The sequence below is a fragment of the Alligator mississippiensis genome, chromosome 11 (genome assembly GCF_030867095.1).
Source record: "Alligator mississippiensis isolate rAllMis1 chromosome 11, rAllMis1, whole genome shotgun sequence".
In the NCBI taxonomy this organism is placed as follows: Eukaryota; Metazoa; Chordata; order Crocodylia; family Alligatoridae; genus Alligator; species Alligator mississippiensis.
Window position 1 is genome coordinate 61548480 of NC_081834.1, and position 20965 is coordinate 61569444.

The 20965-nt window shown below is 55.1% G+C and overlaps 1 protein-coding gene across 1 annotated transcript; it reads left to right on the top strand.

Moving 5' to 3' along the window:
• Positions 1-4048: 4048 nt before the first annotated feature.
• Positions 4049-14018, top strand: LOC132244177 (uncharacterized). Its single transcript, XM_059715220.1, has 14 exons — positions 4049-4293; positions 6094-7066; positions 7613-8325; positions 8580-8710; positions 9025-9153; positions 9550-9629; positions 9783-9885; positions 9985-10080; positions 10271-10378; positions 10804-10939; positions 11361-11455; positions 11633-11785; positions 12548-12695; positions 13357-14018. Exons 3-14 carry the CDS (start codon positions 7614-7616, stop codon positions 13488-13490), a joined length of 2025 nt encoding a protein of 674 aa, XP_059571203.1. The 5' UTR covers positions 4049-4293; positions 6094-7066; position 7613; the 3' UTR covers positions 13491-14018.
• The last annotated feature ends 6947 nt before the right edge of the window (positions 14019-20965 follow it).

Genomic DNA, 20965 nt, shown 5'->3' on the forward strand with positions numbered 1-20965 from the left:
GGAATGGCCTGGAAAGAATGGTGAAAACCTCACTGATCCTGGGAAAAGGGGTAACTGGAAAGGAGTAATATAGGGGAGGGTGTCTCCTGGCCTGAGGGAGAATCTGCAGTGAAGTGGGAAGTTATTCTGCAGCTGGCCTGGGAGAGAAATGCAAGGGGAGGGGAGTGAGGGCGGGAAGGAATGGAAGGGGCTTCAGTCAAGGGCATGCCCTGATTTGACCAGATTTCTTCCCTTCCTGTGACAATCCTTGGTCACAACCTTCCCTACACACTTTGGGCCCTGCCCCGTGATGCCACGCAGCCCCTCTGCTGTTCAGCACATCTCCCACGATGAGCGGAGCACGCTGGCCTGGGGGCAGGCGGCACTGCGGTGGTTGCGCTCCTGGCAAAGCCGGGGCCCCTTGCCCGTCTCACTGCAGTGCTGCCTGCTGTCCTCCTGCTGCAGGGTGCATTATCTAAGTCAAAATCTGCCTTCTTTAGATGTCCCCCATTTGCCTTTCCAGCTTTACTCAAGCCAGGGCCGTATGGCAAGAATATGGGTGTCTTAGTATTTTCAGTCTTCCCAAAATTGTCCCTGCTGAAAACCCTTTCCTTCAGCAGTGCAGACACCAGGCAGGGGCAGGGACTGGCTTTTCCTCTCTGCTGCTCACAGGACAGTGCTTCTCCCAGGCTGGCTACAGAGCAGGGGCCTGGGCCTGGGCCAGGCTGGAGCTGGCCACTTCCCTCCCCAATGCCTGCTCCTGCTGCCCCGTCCAGCCAGGCTCTCCCTTTCCATCTCGTTCACCCCAGGCTGGGACATCTCCGCCCTTGCCCATTCCCGGGGATGTCCACTTCCTAGGACCTAGGTCAGCTCCTGCCAGGGCTACTGGGAACAAGATCCTGAGTGCACGAGTGGATCTAGGATTTTGAAGAGAGCGATGCAGACAGTGTGGCACGTCATCACACGGTACACGACACGCATTTTCCTCCAGCTAAAGCAAAACAAGAAGCTTCTCTAATACGGTAGGGCAGAGGTTCCCCAATTTAGGATTCTCCGGCTCAGGAGCCGGCGCCGGGCTGCCCTGGAGAGCTGGATCCAGCCAGTGCAGAAAGGCCCAGATGCCCTGGGCTGGGCACCGGGGGCTGCAGTGCAGGCGTCTCCCGGCATAGCCCCAGCAGCACCTGCCTGAGCACAACCCTGGACTGTGAACACCAGGGGACTTCACAGGCCCAGGCCCACCGAGGAAACTAGAAGGCCGCACGTGATGTGTTCCTGTTAGGACAGAGGTTCCTAAACTTTTTCTTACTGCGCACCCGCTTCCAGATTGACCAGCTGCCTATGTACCCTATCAGCATACATTTTAGAATTTAACCCCTTCGATGTCAAGGATTATGAGAATACGCTGCTCTGTCCCCACCCTCCTGTGCGTACACCCTAGCCCCTTTCCAAGTACCCCTGAGGGGTATGCATGCACCCAGTTGACAACCCCTATGCTAGAATATAGATCAGGTTTAAAAAACACAACAAACCAGGTTAAATTGTCAACGGTCATTGCATCAAAAGCCCTGCTATCATTAAATTTAAATGTACATCATTTATTCAGATTCATGAAACAAAATCTAGCTTTCTTGAGGATTTTGACAGGGCCTCCAATACTTCACGGTCAGTCATTTCTACACCCAAGTTAAAATAAGATGTCCACACCTGAGTTGAAGTTTTTAGCTAATGCTAAACACAGTCTGCAGGGCTGTGAAACAGAAGAGAGTGGCTATCAGGCAGTGACATTGCAGAAGAAAGGATAGTTGGAAAAGTGGATCTGCAGGACCATTAAAAAGGAGAGAGGGTCATTGACACTTGTGGAGGGGAGGAAGATTAACAAGAATTAGGAAGATGATTACAGGCCATGAGATAGGTTGAGTCTCTCTGGGCAGATCTACATATTCATCAGTGCATGTTACATACTGGGCATTTAGGTTAGTACTTGTTTCTAAAATACTAACTAAAGGCACAGGAGCTAGCGTTACTGTGCAGTCGCACTGGAGCACGGTTATTTTGTGATGCTTCCTGCGCATGAGCCTAGTAATGCTGCACAGTAGGTTATTAGTACGGTTTTTAACCATCGTGCTACTGTGCAGTTTTAATAGGCCAATGCACAATAAGCACCTTGTATAGATGCCTCCAAGTAGAAATGATGCTGCCTCTCCCAGGCAGCTGGTTTGAAAGTTTGGGTGGAACAGGAACCAAAGCAGAGCAAGTGCGCCGCCTTGGATCTGCCCGTGCCCTGTATATCAGTGAGGGCAGCAGCTCTGGGATGCGCAGCCGTGCGGGGACCAGCGATGGGTGTGGAGGGGCCGCGTGTGCAGAGCCCCTGGGCTGCCAGCCCCCAGGTCTCTCCCCATGACTTGGAGTCTCTGGCTCAGGAGCTGGTGCCGGGCTGCCCGGGGCGCTGGTCCCAGCACTGCAGAAAGTGCCCCCAGGGCTGGGCATCGGGGGCTGCAGTGCAGGCGTCTCCCAGCACAGCCCCAGCAGCACCTGCCAGAGCACAACCCTGGGCTGTGAACACCAGGGGATGTCATAAGCCCAGGCCCATGGAGGAAACTATAAGGCCCTATTACTACTGGTGGCAGAGTGACATGTTACTAATTACTTGGGACAAATTATAATGAAACCAGGCACCAGAGTGGGGGTCAAAGGTTCAAAACCAGACTGCCAACACGGTTGTGTCTTGTTGTGTTTTCCTTGCGCTGTCCCTTGAAGGCTAAAGCCTCATGCTCAGCACTGCAGGGCTCAGTTGCTTGTGGCACTTTTGCAGCACTGGGACTCCCTGTTCTCTGCCATGAGGAGCCAGAGGCATTTCTTGTTTCCTCTCCCTCCACAGGACTGGACTGAGTTGAGGCAGAGCAGGTCTCAGATCTGCATACATATACGGATGCAAATGTTAAGATCCACCCTGGATATGATTTCAGAGAGTTATAATAAAAAATGACTCTTAGTTCAACACAGCAGGGTCCACAGTGCTGTTGCAGAACCCACAACACATCAAACACAGTTAAGGAAGCAGCCGCAGCAGCCGCTGAAGGAGGCTCAGCTCCGGTCTCCTGAGCAGAGGCAAGGCAAAAGCAACCTCATCTCCTTCAGTGGCAGCCAGAGCCCCCTCCCCCACAGAGAGAGGCCAGCACTGGAAGCAGGAAGCAAGCTGGACCCCAGGGCACCCAGCTGGGCATGGGCTGGGAGAGCTGCCAGCATTGGGGTTGGCATTTTGAGTGGCATGGACCTTTTGCCCTGGGCTTTGCCTTCTGGGGTTGCTGGAGCAGCCCGAGTGAGGCTTTGGGGGCAGGGCTGGTGCACAGCCCTGTGCCTGGTCCCCTGCATCTGTTCGCACAAGGGAGCGCAGAGCAAGCCCAGTGAGCCCGGCAGGGGTGCAGCTGTGAGAAGAGCCCCAGTGCCATGTGCACAGCTCCACACAGCGCACACCGTGCCTGTTTCTCGTGTTGGCACCAGTGGAAAAAAGTGGCTGTGGCAAAGTGGGCGACTGCACTGGGCATTTCCTCCCCTTGCCCTTGATTTGGGGAGTGCCCGGGCTGCCCTGAGGGACACCCATCCCCAGGTGCATGGGCAGTGGCCTCTGAAGAGCTGGGAATGTGATGGTGGTCTCCTGGGTCTGACCCCAAATAGAAGAAGTCTGTTCCCGTCCCCTCTGCCTTCACATGAACAAGGGACTGTGCCCCTGTCATGGGTGGAGCCAGGATCTGGCCAGGATTTCTTCTCATTGGTACCACTAAGGGGAGCTTGGCAGCCATAAAGAGAAAGGGATCCCAGGGCCAGAGCCTCAGGACAGATTTGGGAGCCTGAACCAAATGCAAAGAGGATTCGGAGACCCAATGTAAAAGGAGACGGCGAGTTCAGAGCTTACCATCAAGTTGGACAAGTTTAGCAGATGCCTTGTTTCTTTATTTGCTTTCTAGGGTCAAGAGCTGTCAGGGGCAAGGTTCCTACTGCTGCTGGTGCATTGCATGAGATGGGAGCTGAGCAAGGGGGCAGGCTGCAGCCAATAAGAAAGATCGGGAAGAGGAGAGCGGTGGGTGCAGATGACCGGCAGGCCTGGACGGCATATCATTCAAACTGCTGTGCTGAACTGGTCAGGAGGGTGCAGCAATGGCCAGGCTTGCAGAGATGTGCCGTGCACTTGCTGGACCACAGAGGCCACCAGCGAGGCTGAGGCATGGCGAGGCAGGCTGTGGAGATGCTGCTGGAGAGGGAAACGTAGCAGTCTCATAACAATCCTTACCCAGGAGTGCTGACCATCCTAAAGAGGTGCTTTGTATTAGCTCCCGTGCCCATACCTTCTTCCCTCTCCAGGCCCAGGCTGACTTACCCCAGGGTCAAGCTCAGGTTTCCCATGCTAGGGCTCGGCTGTAGTCAGCTTGCTCAGGGGCTCCTGCCGGAGGCTGCTGGAGCAGCCTGAACTGGGGTAGGGGCAGGGGCAGGGGCAGGGGCTGGGTTTTGGCTAGGGGCTGAGAACAGGCAAATGTGGAGCTGTCTGTCTGCTCGGGATGAGTAGGACTCCCTGTTAGTGCTGTATTGCAGTGGGTCGCCTCCTCCACGCTGCTAAGAAGCTGGATGGAGCCTGAGGGCCCCACCTGGAGTTGGATCCGGGAGGTGTTTTGGCAGCAAGGCAATTTGCAGCAGGACCAGTGACGGGGTTTTGGGACTTCTAGGCCAGTCACTGGAGCCAGGCTGTGCGGGGTCTCCTGCAGGAGCAGCTGAGCGCGGGTTAGGGTCAGGTTTGGGACCAGGGTTAGGAGCAGGAAAGGGATAGAGGTGTCTTCCTGCTTGGAGTTGGTTGGTCTCCCGGAGATGTATTTAGGGCACGGTGGGAGAGGGCAGCCCACATGCACAAGCTGGACCCTAGAGCACCCCAGTGGGGCATGGACTGGGAGAGCTGCCAGCATTGGGGTTGGCATTTTGAGTGGCAGGGGCCTTTTGCTGCAGGGCTATTTTGGCAACTGGGGATGTATCGGCTGGTGTCTCCCATGCCACCTGTGGGTTTCCCAGGACAGGTCCTGTCAGGAGGTGTCTCAGGCACTGCTTCCTGGGGTTGCTGAAGCAGCCTGAGCAAGGCTTTGGGGGCAGGGTTGGTGCATGGCCCTGTGCCTGGTCCCCGGTGTCTGTGCAAAGAAGGGAGCACAGAGCAAGCCCAGGGAGCCCAGCAGGGGTATAGCTGTGAGAAGGGCCCCGGTGCCGTGCACACTGCTCCATGCAGTGCGCACGGCAAGCCTGTTTCTCGTGTTGGCACCGGTGAAAAACAAAGTAGTTATGGTAAAGTGGGAAACTGGGCATTTCCTCCCCCTGCCCTCAATTTGGGGGAGCACCTGGTCTGTCCTGAGCGACACCCATCCCCAGGCACGTGGACAGTGGCCCTGGGGGACATGGCGGTGCCGCGGGGGGCTGCGGCGCTGGGTGCGGGGTGGGGGGCGATGGAGCTGGTCCCCGGGCGTTGCCGCGGCAGCGTTCGTATCATCGCGGCGCCGCGGGATTCCAGGCAGTTGCCGGCGGAGGCTGGAGCGGTGCTGCCGGGCGCCCGGGGTCTGCACAGACGGGTAAGTCGGCTGCGGAGAGCGCTGCCCCTCTTGTGCCCCCGCCTGAGGCAACGCGGGTGTCGAGAGGAGGCCTCTTGCCCCAGGGGTTGTCAGAGTCAGACGTGAAAGAGCCGCGGGGCCGGCGCCCTCCTGCTCCTGGACGAGGTGTCCCAGGGGGACGCGGCCCGATGGGGTGGGATTTGCACCAGCCCCACCAGCGATGGGACCGGGAAGGGCAGTGGGACCCGATCCTGCAGGTTGTGTTCAGCCAAGAGCGGGCACCAGGTCTGCGCCTTTCCCTCGGGGGTGGTTTGTGCCTGTGTAAAGCCCGGAGGGAGGAAACGGAGCCGAGCCCGGCCGAGCTGCCCCAGCCCAGACACCTGGAGATGGGGTTTCTCCTCCTTTTTAATGAAGGGGAGAATTGAAGAACAACCCCATACCGATTAATTTATTCCTTGAAATCACAGTCCAGGGGGAAGAGTAAGTATTTCCTCCATGTTCATGTGATTTTTATGTCCCGTCTTGTTTCTGTTAGTAATCATCAGGCGCCGTTTGGAGAGCGACAGCAGAACCGGTTTCGTGGAGGATTTCGCTCTGCGATCTCTCAGCCCGGAGTGAGCAGGTCAGGATCGGTCCTTGGGCAACGCTGCCGGAGACGCCGGCAGGGGTCGAGCTGGGAGGGGAGCGAGGGGCTCTTGTGCTTTCAGGCCTGTGGCCCGCGTCCAGAGAAAGTGCGACGCATCAAGACGGAGCCGACAGGACCCTGCCCTTGGCGTGAGGGGCTGAGTAACGCTCCCTGCAGTCATGTGTGTAGGGTGCAGGAGCTGGGCATGCTCTGGATGCCACCCCCTGCTGAGGCCATGATGAGAAATGTTTCTCCTTGAACTCTGCATGTTTTATCTCCAATCCAGAACATCATTTCTCACACCGGTGTCGTACCTCTTCCCAAAGCTACCTGGGACAGGGCTCCCCTCCCCGCCAGGATGGCTGGAGCGCGGTGCACAGCCAGTGTGGACTGGACCCCGGTTACAATCCACTTAGAGCCACCAGTCTTGATGGCGCAGAGCAGGACACTTGGTCTTTCCTGGGCACCAACACGCATGGAGTAAAGCTGCAGGCACAAGCCAGTAGCGCCTGTGATGTGGAACAAGGCCAGCGCAGGGTGGCAGGACTTTCTGTTGGGTGGCAGGAAAGGGCCAGGAAGAGAAGATCAGGGAAGAAGAGGGGTCCTGGCATGGGCAAACAGAGAGGGGACTAGGCGGGGGGGAGGAGAGGTGTAGTTTTGTTTTGGGGGAAGAGGCTGTGCACAAGGATGGCTTCCAACAGGATGACATAGTCCCTTTCAGGGGTAGGCGTCCCCCCATCGACGGCAGCGACTGCAGCTTGAGGCGGCGAGGGACATCCATCGGAGGAGAGGCAGGAGACCTTAGTCCAGAGCCGGAGGGAGGAGTGCGGCGTCACCAGGGCCTGTGAGCACCCGCCCAGCAGCGCTCCATCCCCCAGGGCAGGTGAGGGGCCTGCAGCGCCGGGGGGGCTTCCCGTCTCTGTGCAGGAAATGTAGAAACGGGCAGAAAATCCAGCCCCTGCAATGTGGGCACTCAGCCCCTGGTGCTCCCTCACACCACTTCCAGCGGGTTGGAGACATCCCCAGGTGCTGAAGCTCCCCACCCCTCCCAGCCCAGCCAGTGCTGCCCAGACTGAGCGTGCAGGGAGCCCCAAGCCGTGGCGCTGCTGGGCTCCTGCAGGTCCCAGGCAAATGGCCCCTGTCCTCCTCTCCTTGGCATTCCCAAATGCATGGGCACTCAGCCCATGGCCAGTCACGTGGGGTGAGAGGGGAGTAGAGGAGCAGGGAGCTGTGTGTCCAAACTAGCTGCAGGTCTTGGACCCTACGACAAGGGCTCTCCCCACCTGCCAACCCTAGTGCCAGGGAGGCTGTGGATATGGCTGTAACCCAGGGTTTGCCTGCCTGTGTCTTGGATGAGCAGAGGAGGGGGTGGATACGTGTGAAGGGGATGCTTTGAACCCCAGTGATAATTGCCCCTGTTGGGTGCCAGGATGGACAGGCTGCGGCAGGTGCTCAGGAGGAGGTCGGCCAAGGTGCTCTCCATGGGAGAGGAGAGCAGCAGGGAGCCTGGGCAGGAGGAGCGGGGCCCCACCTGCCGTGATGAGGAGGGGCCCATCAGGGCAAGGAGGTGGCTGTGCCCCATCTGCTGCCGAAGTAAACTGGCAGCTCCCAGCGGCAGGGGAAAGGAGGGAAAGAAATCAGCCACCTCCAAGTCCAGATGGAGGTGGCCATGGGTGCGCCTGGGCAGGCGGGAGCCAGCGCCATCACAGCTCCCGGCACCCGAAGAGCCGTGCAGCTCCCCTCCTGGGTCATGGGGCAGCCTGGAGCCCGGCCCTGCAGCCCCGCAGCAGGAGGCAGCCCCGTGCCGAGCCGGGGACGAGGGCCCAGCTGCCCTGGGGCAGGAGCTGAGCCAGGCCCACAGCAGCCCCTGCCTGAGCCGCAGCTCCTCCTGGGATGACTGGCACACGTCCCAGGAGTCCGGGAGCACCAGCACCAGCTCCTCCTCCTCCTCCTCCTCGGACTCTGAAAAGTCCCAAGAGGCCCAAAGCACCAGCACGAGCACAAGCAGCAGCTCCTCCTCGGAGGACAGCGATAGCTCGGAGGAGTCCAACACCACCAGTTCGACCAGCAGCTCCTCCTCGGAGGACTCCAGTAGCTCCCTGGAGTCTGGGACCAGCCCGGCCCCCGGTGCCACCTGCACAGGTGAGGGGAGCCGCTGGGGCCAGAGGTCTCAGCACCTTTCACTAAGTGAGGCCACTTGGACCCTCCATGGGGCCGGGCAGGGGGATCCTGGCCAAGGTGAGGGGGCTGAGCCGCACACCTCCCTGGCACGTCCTGGGGCAGACAGGGGACCCTAGTGCTGGTGGTGGGAGCACGACACCATCTCTTCCCCCAACACCCACTTCCCTTCCCCTCAGGGGCACACGAGTGACCTCTCCCCTTTCCTCCGTGTGCAGTGATTCCCAGCCCAGCCGGCGAGGAGCTGGAGGAAGAGGAGGAGGAAGAGGAGGAGGAGGAGGAAGATGGAAGGTCCCCGGAAGAAGCTGCCCTCCTCCTTGTGAAGAAACACCTGCAGGACCCCGGGGAGGTATGAAACTGCCCCAGCGGAGCCGGCACCCAGTCAGTCTTCCATTCCCCCATGCGGCCCATGGCAGGAGGTCACCCCCTGGGACCCAGAGCCCGCAAGGGAGCCCCGGGGCGCTGCTCGAGGTGGGTGTTTGTGAAGCCCCAGCTGGGTCCCTCCCTCCACGGACACTGCCCTGCTCTTTACAACACCTGCCCCGAGGAGATGCATCTCAGCTCCGTGGGGGCAGAGGAGGCCTGAGTCCCACAGGGGGCTTGCGGAGGAGCAGGAGGCTCCTGGCTAAGAGCCTGCTTTAGCCCTGGTCTCGCTCCTGGTAGATGCTGGACGGGAAGGACAGGCAGCGCTTCCTGCTGGCCATCATCAGCCTGACCATCGCCGCGGACCAGAGCAGAGAGGTGGCTGTGGAGCTGGAGGACCTGAAAGCGGCCGTGCTGGAGAGGATCGTGGTGAGTAGCACGGGATGGTGTGGGGAGAGGGAAGGAGAGGAAATGTTGTCTCGTGACACCAGGAAGGAGGGGAGAGGTGGAGCGGGATAAGAGAGAGAATGGCAGGCGCGCCTTTTCCTGGGCATGACATGGGGGTACTAGATGAGGGAGATAGTGGTCGATTCCTGACCTGGATGTTGAGCGTTGGGCAATCCTGCATCTGGAGGGCAGGGGAGGGTGGGATCAGGAGAGGTTTGAGTGCCATGCTTGCAAGGCCGTGGGAGGCAGAGGGCCAGCCCAGCTGGGTGGGTGGGAGGGGGCTGGTTGGGATCCTGCTGCCTGCGCCTGCAGCACTGGGTGGTCTCCCGTGGGGGATGTGGCTGATCCTTACCTCCCCGTCCCCTTTGGGGCTCACAGGACCTGATGGAGACCATCTCAGTGGAGGGCGACCGAAAACACATCCTGGCGTACAGCATAGACGCCATCCGCTGCCTCAGGTACAGGGACCTCTGCCTGACTCTCCTGACTTTGCTGTGGGCCAGGGGGATCCCCACTGCTCAGGCCCAGCTTTCCAGGCTGTTTCCTGCCCACCCCAGTGCCACCGCCGCCCCACATAGCTCAATCTGACGCAGGCTCCTCTCTCCTCACAGCGACCCGAAGCTCAGCCTGGAGCCAGCGCTGGAGTCGCGCCTCCTGCGGGCCGCCGTGGAGAAGAGCTTCCTGGCCATAGGGCGTGAAACCCATCGAAACCAGGTAGGTGCCCCTGCCACTGCCAGGTCCCACAAGCCACCCCCTGGCAGGAGCGGCCCCAGGCTCCGTGGCACTGACCCTCGGGTCTGCCTCCCCTTTCAGGTCGTGCAGCGACTGTACGAGGAGTACCTGGAGGGCCTGCTGTGCTGCGTCTTGTCCAGCGCCCCCAGCCTGGGCAAGCTCTACTCCATCTGGGAGGTGAGCACCGTGCAGAGGGGCTGGGCTCGGGCCGGGACAGCTCCTGCCCTGTGCACTGCAGCAAGCCTCTCTCAAAGCATAAGGAAGATGGTCAAGCCCGAGCTTGAAACCTGGGTCCTGAGGAGGAGGACCCCAAGGCTGCTGGGTTCGGCAGGGCATGTGCCCTCATCTTAACATCTTCCTCCCACAGCACTTTACATCGTGGACTGAGGCGCCGGATGCCCAGCACCGTGCACTGGGCATGAAGATCATGACCGGCGCCATTGCCTTTGCTGTGCAGCTCCTCCCACAATTTGAGGTCAGTGAGCCCCTTCCTTCCCCAGTGTCCTGGTCCCCTGCCTTTGCCAGGGCCCTCCTGGGAGAGTGGGGTCAAAGCTGGACAAGGAGCTTCACTCCAGGGCTTTGCTTCTGCCTCAGTGGTGCCCCTGACTCTTTACGGGTCTCTTTTCCATGGCCTGCTCTGGGCATGGTCAGCCCTGGACATGGGGCCTACTAGCCCTGGAGCATGAGGCACGGGGAGTGATCCTGGGGCCCCGAGCAAGTCCCTGGGCTGCAGGTTCCCATGGGAAGAGAGGGCTGTCATGCTCTGGCACTGTGGTCTCTGCCTTCCTGCCCTGCTGCTGGGTAATGCGGAGAGGTGGAGAGAGAGAACTGTGCCTGGGGATGTATTGGGGAAGGAAGGTGGGACATGCATGAACTGCCTGATCCTCTCCCCCTGCTTAGGGCTCCTCTGACATACTGGAGGTGGGGGACATGGCAGCCCGCCTGGGTCTGTCCATCAACGACCCGGAGGAGACCATCAGCTGCAAGGCCAGGGCGTGCATGTATTTGCTGGCTCAAATCCTCCTTCATCAGAGGGGTAAGGAGACCCAGCTGGAGTACAAGGCTCCGATGCCAGCAGTTTCCCTCCAAAAGCCTGGTCCCAGGTGCTGGGCCAGACGCTTTGTCTCCATCTGTCCATTCCCAACCTGGGAACAACTCAGGGTGTCGGCGTTAATGATTTGGGCCTCTTCACCTCAGCGCCGAGCTGTGGTACTGCAGCCTGTGCTAATGCACCCATCCTGGGTGTCTCATGCGGGAACCAGGGAGCCCATCCCCAGGCCCCCAGCCCAGACTGGTCCCAGGACACGTGGTGTCCATTGACTCCTGCAGAACAATGACCTTCCTGCTGGGGCCCTGCCCTTCATGGTGCCAGAAGGGCAGCCAGAGCCCCACTGGGTGGACATTGAGCACCAAAGCTAGGATGGCAGCTCAGAGCCATGTGTCTCCACTTGTCCTAGGCCAAGACATGCGAGGGGCAGAGGAGCTGCGGTGCAAGCGCCAGAACGATCAGAGCCAGGTCCAGAAGTACAGGGACCTGGCGAGAGTGGGAGAGGTGAGGCTGGTGTGTGTGATGAAGGGGTTCGGAGAAAGGCTTGGTGTTTGTCTCCAGCTGGCAGGGGTCTTCCTGCGGTGGGTTACAGCCTTGCAAGTGTCCAGGGCAATGTGGTGCCAGCGCCAGAGATGGAGCCTGTGTGTGGGTTGTAGCCAGCCTTGTGTTCTCCTGTTTCAGGGGCTGAGAAAGATCTTGCTGGAGGAGCAAAGGAGAGCTTTCCTGCAGAGGGCCCTTCATGCAGTTCGCAATGGACCGATGCACATCAGCCAAGCTGGGCTGGTTTTCCTGTATGCAATCTTGGGGGAAGCCGGCCGCTTGATGGGGCACAAGGTCAGCAGCCACGTTGGGGAGTGCGGGAAGGGAGGAGAGCGAGCTCACGGCCCCTCGGCTCTGTTCCACGTAAAGTTGCTGTCGTCCCATCACGACCTGTTGTGTGGGGACAATGTGGAGCAGAGAGAGGTCACTACACACCGGAGTCTGAGCTCTAGCTCACGGTGGGGTCCATTTGTACTTCGCAGACTAACTCAATTAGTGACCTGCCCCTGTCTGTAAGATGCAAATCTCCCTTGCCTTCTGAGCAAACTGGCCTTGAGGAGAACGGGAGGCCTGCCAAGTGCCTTGGAGAAAGGAATGAATTAATCTGCCTAGGCAGGATGGCACCAGCCTGTCCTTTGCACATGTCATGCCCCTGAGGGTCAAGGTCTCTTGCCAGGCCCAAAGATACACAGCGTGTTCCCTCAGGACAAGCTTCCCATTCCCAGTCTGCAGTCAGGAGTCTTTAGGAGGTGCACAGGTCCCCGCATGGCTCCATTTCTTCTCCTGCCCACGATCCTGTGCTTGCTCTAGGGAGAACGGAGGATTCAGGCACTTGGCGCTGCTGATCTGCCCCATTGCCCAGAGCCCAGAGCTGCCACCCTCTGTCTTTACCGCGATTCTCAGAAAAATGTTGCTCAAGGAACCTGCCCCCCATTTCCCTGAGCTGTTGCCAAGACCCCTTGGTTTCAGTCCAATCCCTGCCCCATGACCCCTCCCCACATCCCCTGTCCTTTCTGGGTGTAGGACAGGCTATGACCAGCTCTTGTACCTCTGCAGGAGAAAGAAATCCCCATCAGGGTCCTGAATAAGGTCTTCATTATCACCTACCTGAAGGAGCTGCCTAAAGATCTGCAAGGGCACAGCCTGCTGGTCACCTCCTCCAGCGCCATCGCCTCTCTCCAGCCGCCCACACTTGCTCCTGCAGGTACTGTCCTGTCCCCTCTGCCGCTGGGGAGCAGGGAGCAGTGGGAAGGGAGGGGAAGGCTCTTGGCACTAACACAAACCTGCTCCCTGCCGCGTGTGGGCAATTCTCCCCTCTGCCCTACAGAGTCCTGTCCTAGGATCCGTCCTCCGCAGGTCTTTCCTTTCTTTCCTCTCAATGGCAGGAGCCTTTCCTCGTGCCCTGCTGCCCCCGGGTAAACCTGCCCTCTGCCCCGGGTGGCATGGGTGGGCCTGCAGGGTGTTGCCATCGTTCATGAAGGAGCCCCGGGACCTGTCCCAAGTGGCTGAGCCACCCCAGGACAGGGGGGACCCTCTGCCTCCTGTTAAAGGCTGCTGTCACTCCCACAGTCGGAGACCTGCTTTTCCTTGCTTGTAGCTCTCTCAGCCATGGTCTTTTTGGGGCTGGGGTTGTCCATTCAGAGCATCTACCTCATCTTGAACGTGGCTGGGCAGTGATGCCTAAAGATGTTCAGCTTCTTCCAGGCAGGAGGCTAAGCACCATCTATTTTTTTTCCCCTCGTTCAAATGTTCAGGCCTTTGTGTCCTGCGAAAGCTCCCAGTCCCCACTTCCTCACATCGCAGCCTTGTATCATGGTCCCAATGCATGGATTTAATCTTCTGTTGCTTTTTCTTACGCTGCGTAGCAACACCTGCAGACCACCTCAACCCTGACAGCACCTCCATGAGAGAAGATGACCTCCCCAACCTCACCGGGAGCCCGATGGCTACAGAGAAAAGCTGCAACAGCGCTGAAGCCACCACACACGTCACCGACTGACAAGTCATCATCCAGTCTGAGCCGTCCGCCACAGCCAAGTCAGCCTCTGCAAGAGGAGCAGCCTGAGAAACCCTCGTGGTGAAGAACTTGAATATCTTCCAGACCAGCTCTGCAAAGGGCTGGGGAAAGACCAGGCACCATGAGTTTGTAGTGCCCAGGTTGCCAAGTGGAGGATGCTCTTGTTGTGTGGATGGCATTTTGTGACCCCTGCCTCAGGGCTTTGGCCGGTCGCCATTTGGGGCCAGGAAGGAATTTTTTCCCCCTTCATTTATGGAACCAACTTCGGGGGGTTTTTCGCCTTCCTCTGAGGCATCGGGACATAATCAGACCATCCCGGCGTCTGTTGTGTTAGTAGCCTGTCCTTGAATCCATCGAGAGCCATTCAGGGAGTGAAGAGAGCAAAGGCATAAACCACGTGCACTGTTGAACATAGATTTAGTGTAATGTGTCATGTTGAACATAGATGTTATAGAAACTAAGAGGAGATGTAGGATAATAAAGTTAAGCTTTAGTTTTCTTTTCTTATAAGTGTTGGTGTTCATCTCAAATTCCTGTGTGAAATACAAGCTCATGACATGCAAGGTAAGAAAGAAGACAAGATGATCCATTGCTGTAGAGAACAGGGTCTACAACACACAGGAGAAACCTGGCATGTTTAGCTCAGAAAGTCAAGGTCGAGCTGCCTGAGAAACTGCTAATACTGTTCAATGGGAAACCACCTTTATTCCTCAACAAGTCAACGTTGGGTGGTCAGGGAGGCGTTTCAAGAAAGTGGCAACGGGAAAAGTTCTCTCTGCTCCAGGTTGCCGAGGTGCTTTGGGTAGATGTGATATCTCTTAGGAGATATAGTTGGAAAAAATGTTCTTTGTAAGCTTTTGGGCACAAACACCCACTGCCACAACCAATAACTGTTCTCTAGGTTGGTCTTTGTCAAGACCAGAGGGAGAAATAGAAGAGAGATGGGGATGGGGAGTATGTTTCAGGAGCAATGGCTTTGTGGTGCTGAAGGCACTCAATGGGAAGGGAAGGACCCAGCTGTGAATCCCAGCTGGAACGCAGATTTCTCCAGAGTCTTTTCATTGGAATAAGCAGGGCCCTTTGCTACACGGTATATTTTTCTGGTGAAAGTACAATGTGTACAAATGGGCCCTTGTAACAGGCTTCTCTGAATAGCAGGGGACAACCCCCTGCCTGCCCCACTCCCCCTGCGCGATCCCTGGAGCCCATTCCAGGCTAATATTTGTACCAAGTCACTGGAGTCAAGATCTCTCAGTCATGGGGGCTGTGGGGTTTCTGGGGTTTTGAGCTGTGTTTGTTTGGTGTGGGTTGGGAAGACCCAGCTCTGTATCCATGCTGCAGCACAGGGAGCTTCCCAGTCTTTTCCACTGGAATAAACAAGGCCCTGGGGAATAAACCCACTTAGCCGCCCCCGGCACTCAGGGCTAGATCTGGCTTGCAGGGATCCGCACAGTCTGGATCCAGACCCCCGCCTGCACTTGTGGGAGCAGTGGCACCCGTGGTCGGAGCAGATCGGCGTCAGCTCAGGGAGCCTCAGGGATTCACGCAGCCGTCAGTCACCCCCCAGCGCTGCAGCACACGTCCATGGCGGCTCCGCACCCTGCAATTCAGTGGCGGTTCCTCATCTTGTCCCACCCCAAATCCCTGGCCCCTCCAGGAGCCCTGCAGACCACAGGACATGGCTCTGGGGACTGGATCCAGCTCACCGGCCGTATTTTTGACACCCTGCTAGGAGCTGTTCTCACCAAGCTTTGAGTCACTGCTTTGGTTCTTATTGACGCCTCTCTCCTCTTCCCCCTTGTCCCACATGCGACCCCCAGACCTGGTTATGGCTCCCAGTACTACTCACACTGACACTGTACAAAAGACAGCATCCCTGCCTAACTCTGTTGCTTTTCCCTCCTTCAGCGTCCCTGGGACATTTCCTCCCAGCGTTGCACTGGGAGCTCCTGGCTGGTTGTTTGCCCCCCTGAACTCAAGCACGTGTTCACAGTCACTGCTCTCGTGTGACATGTGAGGAGCAGGGGTTCAATGCCCACCCAGCCCCCTTCAAGACCCAGGACACCCAAAAGAAGGGAACGGAAAAGCTTGCACTTGGTATCCAGGCCCGTGCAAAATCTCTGCTATGCTGCTATGTTTTCCCAGCACATTTGCACTGGTCCAGACAGATGGTGAATGAGCACAGGGAACAGTCCTCTGTGTCTGAGGCAGCTCAGCAAATGCATGGCACACCGCGCACCAGCCTCCCGCACCGACCGGAGCCTGCAAACACTTTCTCATCTCCTCAGGCCCAGCAGCCTTGCCCTGGGCTCCCCGGCACGGGGGGTGTGATCAGTGTTGGTGGGGGAGGAGGAGGACGTCGTCGCTGAGGTGCTGCAATGTCCTGACACGGGAATTATATCCCTGGGTGCACATTCACCCCAGCCCCATGGAGGGGCTCTGCCTGCCCCAGGGATGTGCTAGTGCCCAGCCTGACACCTCGGGGCCACAAGTGATGTCCAACCAGCCCAGCTCAGCTGGGACTGATAGCGGCTCTCAGCCCGGCTAACAGAGGCTGGACTCGCTGGACATGACATGTGTGTCTTGGGGTCTCAATCCCGTGTCTCCCAGCACAGGGGCACTCCCTGGCGCTGCACTGAATGGCCGTGTGTCCCAGTGTGGCACCGGCATCTGAACCTCTCAGAAAAGGCTGTGCTGAGGGGATGTGGAAGGGGAGACTGGAGCCTGAGACTCTTTTCCTCCGAGGAGCAAACAAGAAGGGCCCTGACAAAAGCTTGGCACGTGATGCACATGGGGCTGCGGCTACGTGGCCCAGCCCTGCCCTAAGGAGGGCCCTGCCTGGATGCCAACAGCCCACGGCAAGCAGCTTGTCAGGGCGAGGGGTTATGGGGTGGGGGAGATCCCCCAGGGAAACTCCAACTAGCAGCTGCAGAAGTGCTTGCCCTGCTGCTCCACGTGCCATGGGGCCAGCTGCGCTGCTGGGCTTGGCCTCACCCTGTGCTGCGTGGCACTGGCTGCACTGGTTCCTCAATTGAGTCCCTGCAAAGAGGATTTCTACGGAGGAGCTGAGCCCCAGGGGTTGGGTGTAGCAAACATAGCCAACATTTGGCTGAAACTGGGCATCCAACATCATTTTGCAACACTGTACGAGATCTGCAGTATGAGACTTACGGGGTGGTCAAACACTGGACCCAGCTACCTAGAGCAATCAAAAATTGATTGCTTATTCCCAGTTCCTTATTCCCAGTTCCCTATTTCTTACTCCCAGTGCCCAGTTCCTTTTTCAAAGCTCATCGAGACCTAATAAAAGCTTGTTATTAATGAATTAAACATCTGAAACAGAGAGAATGTCATTAGCTATGCACATTTACTAATTAATATTGATAAAAATATTCTGCATCAAGTACAGAGCCCTAAATGATGGGTAGGTTTAAATGGGATTATGGGGCAAAATCCATTTTGGGACACCTCAGACTTCCTGTTGACTCCACTGAGGGACTGCCCTTGACATCTGTGACCAGAGACTTGCCTGGCTCAAAGCGTGGTTTGGCCGTCCCAGGCTGCCAATTGACAGCAGGCTAGCCACTGTGCTAAGTATATGGACCTGAAAAAGGACCTGGATTTTGGGCTGGGATTATAGCTAGATATCCTGTTTTGGGCACCCTCATGGCACATCTCTGTGCCACTGGGGAACTCTTCTGGACATCTCTGACCAGAGACTTGCCCGGGCCAAATGTGGTTCGGCCATGGCAGGCTGCCAATTTACAGCCCCCTGCATTGAAATGGGATTATTTGGGTGCACAAATTTCTCCATGTGGGTAAACTGAGAAAAGCCACTGCCCCAGGGCGCTGGGAGCTCCTTCTGCAGGGATGCACGATATGAGTGCTGCTAGATTTGCAAACACCTACGTGAGTCCAGATAAACCCAGAGATTTTCACTAGGAGTCCACAGTGTGCAAAACATTTGACTGTTTGGAGTCTTCCTGAGTTCTTTGCAACTCAAGAATTGCTCCGTTGCTTTGTTCGAGTCCAACAGTGACTGAAAGCTGACAGCTGGCGTATCATGCCATTAATTGAATGTGTGGCCAGGCATCCCTGACTCTTGGAGCCCTGTCAGGTAATCTGGGCTCTCAGCGTTGGGGGAACACCGTGCTGCAGATCACCATGGTGTGGATCAGCACTAGATCACCTGACAGGGCTCTCAGCTGTGGGAGATGGCTACCGGACACACCGGGCTTCCTCTGCATCAGCACTTTGGCATGATGGGATCTGATGCTCGATCCCACAATTATACCTTCTACTCTGCATGTGGCATGGCTAGAAGCACAGTTGTGTGGCTTGTGCAACAGATGTCCTTGTGCCTTTACTGAACATCTGGCAGGGGTCTTTTGGTCAGTTGGCAGCAGCAGTGGACTCCACATCCTGGGTTAGGAACAGAGGCTCCTTGTACAAAACCCAATGAGGGGTAGGAGATATTGAATACAATCTACAACAGGCAGCACTGACCAGAGAGCTGTTGAGGGACAGCGAAGCATTGAGTCTGCCCTCCTGAGCGCTCTCATCAGCTCCCAGGTCATTGTGCTGGCCATTGTGGAGTCCACTCCATGTCTCTCAGTATAGAGAGAGCCCCTCACTCTGGTTGGCTTTTACAGGCTAGAGCCCATTGCTGCAGGTTGGTGTCTATGTGCTTTGGAAGGAAGGGAGCAGAGGTCAGTCTTGTGAGTAAAAGAGGGCCAGACGTGGTGGCCAGACATGGTTCCAGCCCTTTGCCCCTTTTGTCCAATAGTTTCCTGGTCTTGCAGCACCTACCCTGGGCGTGGGAGACCATGGTTACATTCCCTTGTCTGCCTGTTCATTGAAATAAACCAAACTAAATATTTTGAAGTCCTGTTTTTTTCCCCCAAATAAAATAAACTCAAGAAACAAAAATCTTTTTTTCCCCCATTGCATTCCTCTTCATTTAGTAAGTTTGTTTTAATTGAATGATGGTATAATAAAACCCAGGAGAGGACTAGCAAGTTGCAAGCTGCTTTTGCCTTTGACTATTAACTTTTTTTTCAATGAAATGCTATAGGGATTCAAAGCCAGTTTTGAAATAATTTTTCAGTGAAATCATAAGCTTCACAGTTTATGCAAAGATCAGTGAAACAGAGAAGAGAATGAATCTCTTTAAACCTGGGTTCTTTGCCGAGGAAAAACAAGAGAAGTATCGTAATTGCAGAGATTGACATACGGTGACTTAAACGACGATAAACCAGCTTCCCATGTGCTTTTAATCTGATCAAACTAAAAGTTAAAAATGTTACTTTATGTTCATATTCTTTTCAAACAGAATGTAGAAATGTAGTTGGTTATGTCTTGCTATTCAATTTTAATTTACTGGTGTGTCTAGTAGCATCCTGCTTAATTTCTCATTTTTAATTATTATAATTTTTTCTTGAACTGCGGAATGTGATTGGCATCCAGGCAAAGCTTTTCACAAGTAAAGAAAGCTTTAGCAATGTGTGAGGACCATTTTCTCCTTAGCCTGAAGGATTAATTTATGAAGATCTATTGTCTGGTACATCTGGATCATGAATTTTGGTAGCTGAAGGAACGATCCTGCTCTCTTAGGTGGAAAAGGAGAATGAAGGTAAGTGGCATTTGCTATGAGCTTTGTTGGCATGAAAATACCAGATTGAGGGGTGTAGACTACTGAGCATTAATGAATGTGTAGACACACCCAGAAATGCTTCCAAAAGAGGGCTTTTCCCAGCTTTGACTGAAGTTGTTCAAAGACGTTGTGTAGCCAGTCTGGTGATAAAGCCTCTTCTGTCAGTATATGCTCTGTCCTCACAAACCAACACCAGCCACTCTCAAAATGTCTCTCTTTGATATGCTTGCAGGCTGCTAAGGTGGGTGGTCTCACAGTGGCTTCACTGCTTCATTTCTGGGTTTATCGCATGAGACTTGGTGGGATGACATTATCAAGGAGAGTGCCCCTGGTAGTGCCAAGGGTCAGGTGTAGATGCACCCATTATGGCACAATATAACTGGGCAGGTACAGCTACAGGGGCCAAGGCTTTATACTGAAAGCAAACTCTGGAGAGCCTGAGTTGGTGTTGGAAGCAATATATGTCCTTCTTTGTTCCCCCAAGGCTGAAATTCACCCTTCTGCTAAGAACCCAACAAGATATATAGTCCATTGACAGGGTTCTGCCCACCCAGAACTTACCTGGTTTTATAATAGGAGGAAACTGCTGCACGGACACAAGGCATGTTCAAATTAATGCAATGGTGCCCATGTACGAAGTTAGACCGCAGTTACTAAACGTGTAACCAAAGTGGTGCAACTTTCTGTGTTTATTGGTTTTGTATTTGTTCAGACATAACTTCTCAGAACAGGAGCAGCATGGTACCTAGTCTTTTTTTTGTGCTCTTGAAGAGGGAAACACATTAATGAAGCTGAACTTCATGAAAAGAGAAATGTCCATTAATATATTGGTTCAGTTTATTCTAGTTGGTTTCTGAGACTTTTGCTAAAAATGGCACAAATATTTGGTATTTGTATGTTGCAGCCACTTGTGATGTTGCAGCCAGGTATTTGTGATGTTGCAACCATGATGATCTAGGAATTACGTGAAAGGCAAGGGTTTTGGAAGGTGATATCTTTATTTACTGCAGAGTTATTCCAGATGATTGTTATGCATATCCTTGGGCTATTAAAACAGGAAACATAATTTCATAATTGCCAGGTGAAAAAAATGTTTTCCAAATGTACTAGCTATTATAAAAGGTCAATTTTTCACCTTTTACATTTCCTCCTTTTTGCAATTCAAGGTAGTGGTAATGATGGGGAAAAATGCAAATGCAAAACTTGAAATGAAAATAAAAAGTGTTTTGTAATCTCAAAATGAACTACTTTAAGTAATGTTGCACAAGTTTGGGGCATCGTTTGAACTTCATTATTGGTGCTTGTGCATGGATGACATTTGCAATCAAGAGAGCTCAAAGTAAAGGAAAATACAAGAAAATCTCAACTGGTTAGTGAACCAAGAAATGTATATTTCAAGTTGTGTTTTCTCAGAAAGGGCACATACGCTACCCTAAGGATGCTGCAGTAGAAACACCAGTAGACTAACTCCTTCTTTTTACACAATATAAAAAAGAGACATCACAGGTAATTATTTCCTACATATATAATTCCAGTGTTGGTTACATTACATATTCAGTGCATTGGTCTTTGTTAATTTTTCATATGCCTTCTCCAACTTCATGATGTATCTGTAAAAGCCTTGTATAGGGAGGTATTAGCTTTTTAGTGGATGACACTTTAGATCAGGGATGTCAAGCATACAGCTCTTAGGCTGGATCTAGCCTACAGCACCACTCTATCCAGCCTGCCCAGGTACTGTAGACTGTAAGGTGGATAGAAAACTGGCTGGAGCATCAGGCTGAGAGGATAGTAATAATGGCTT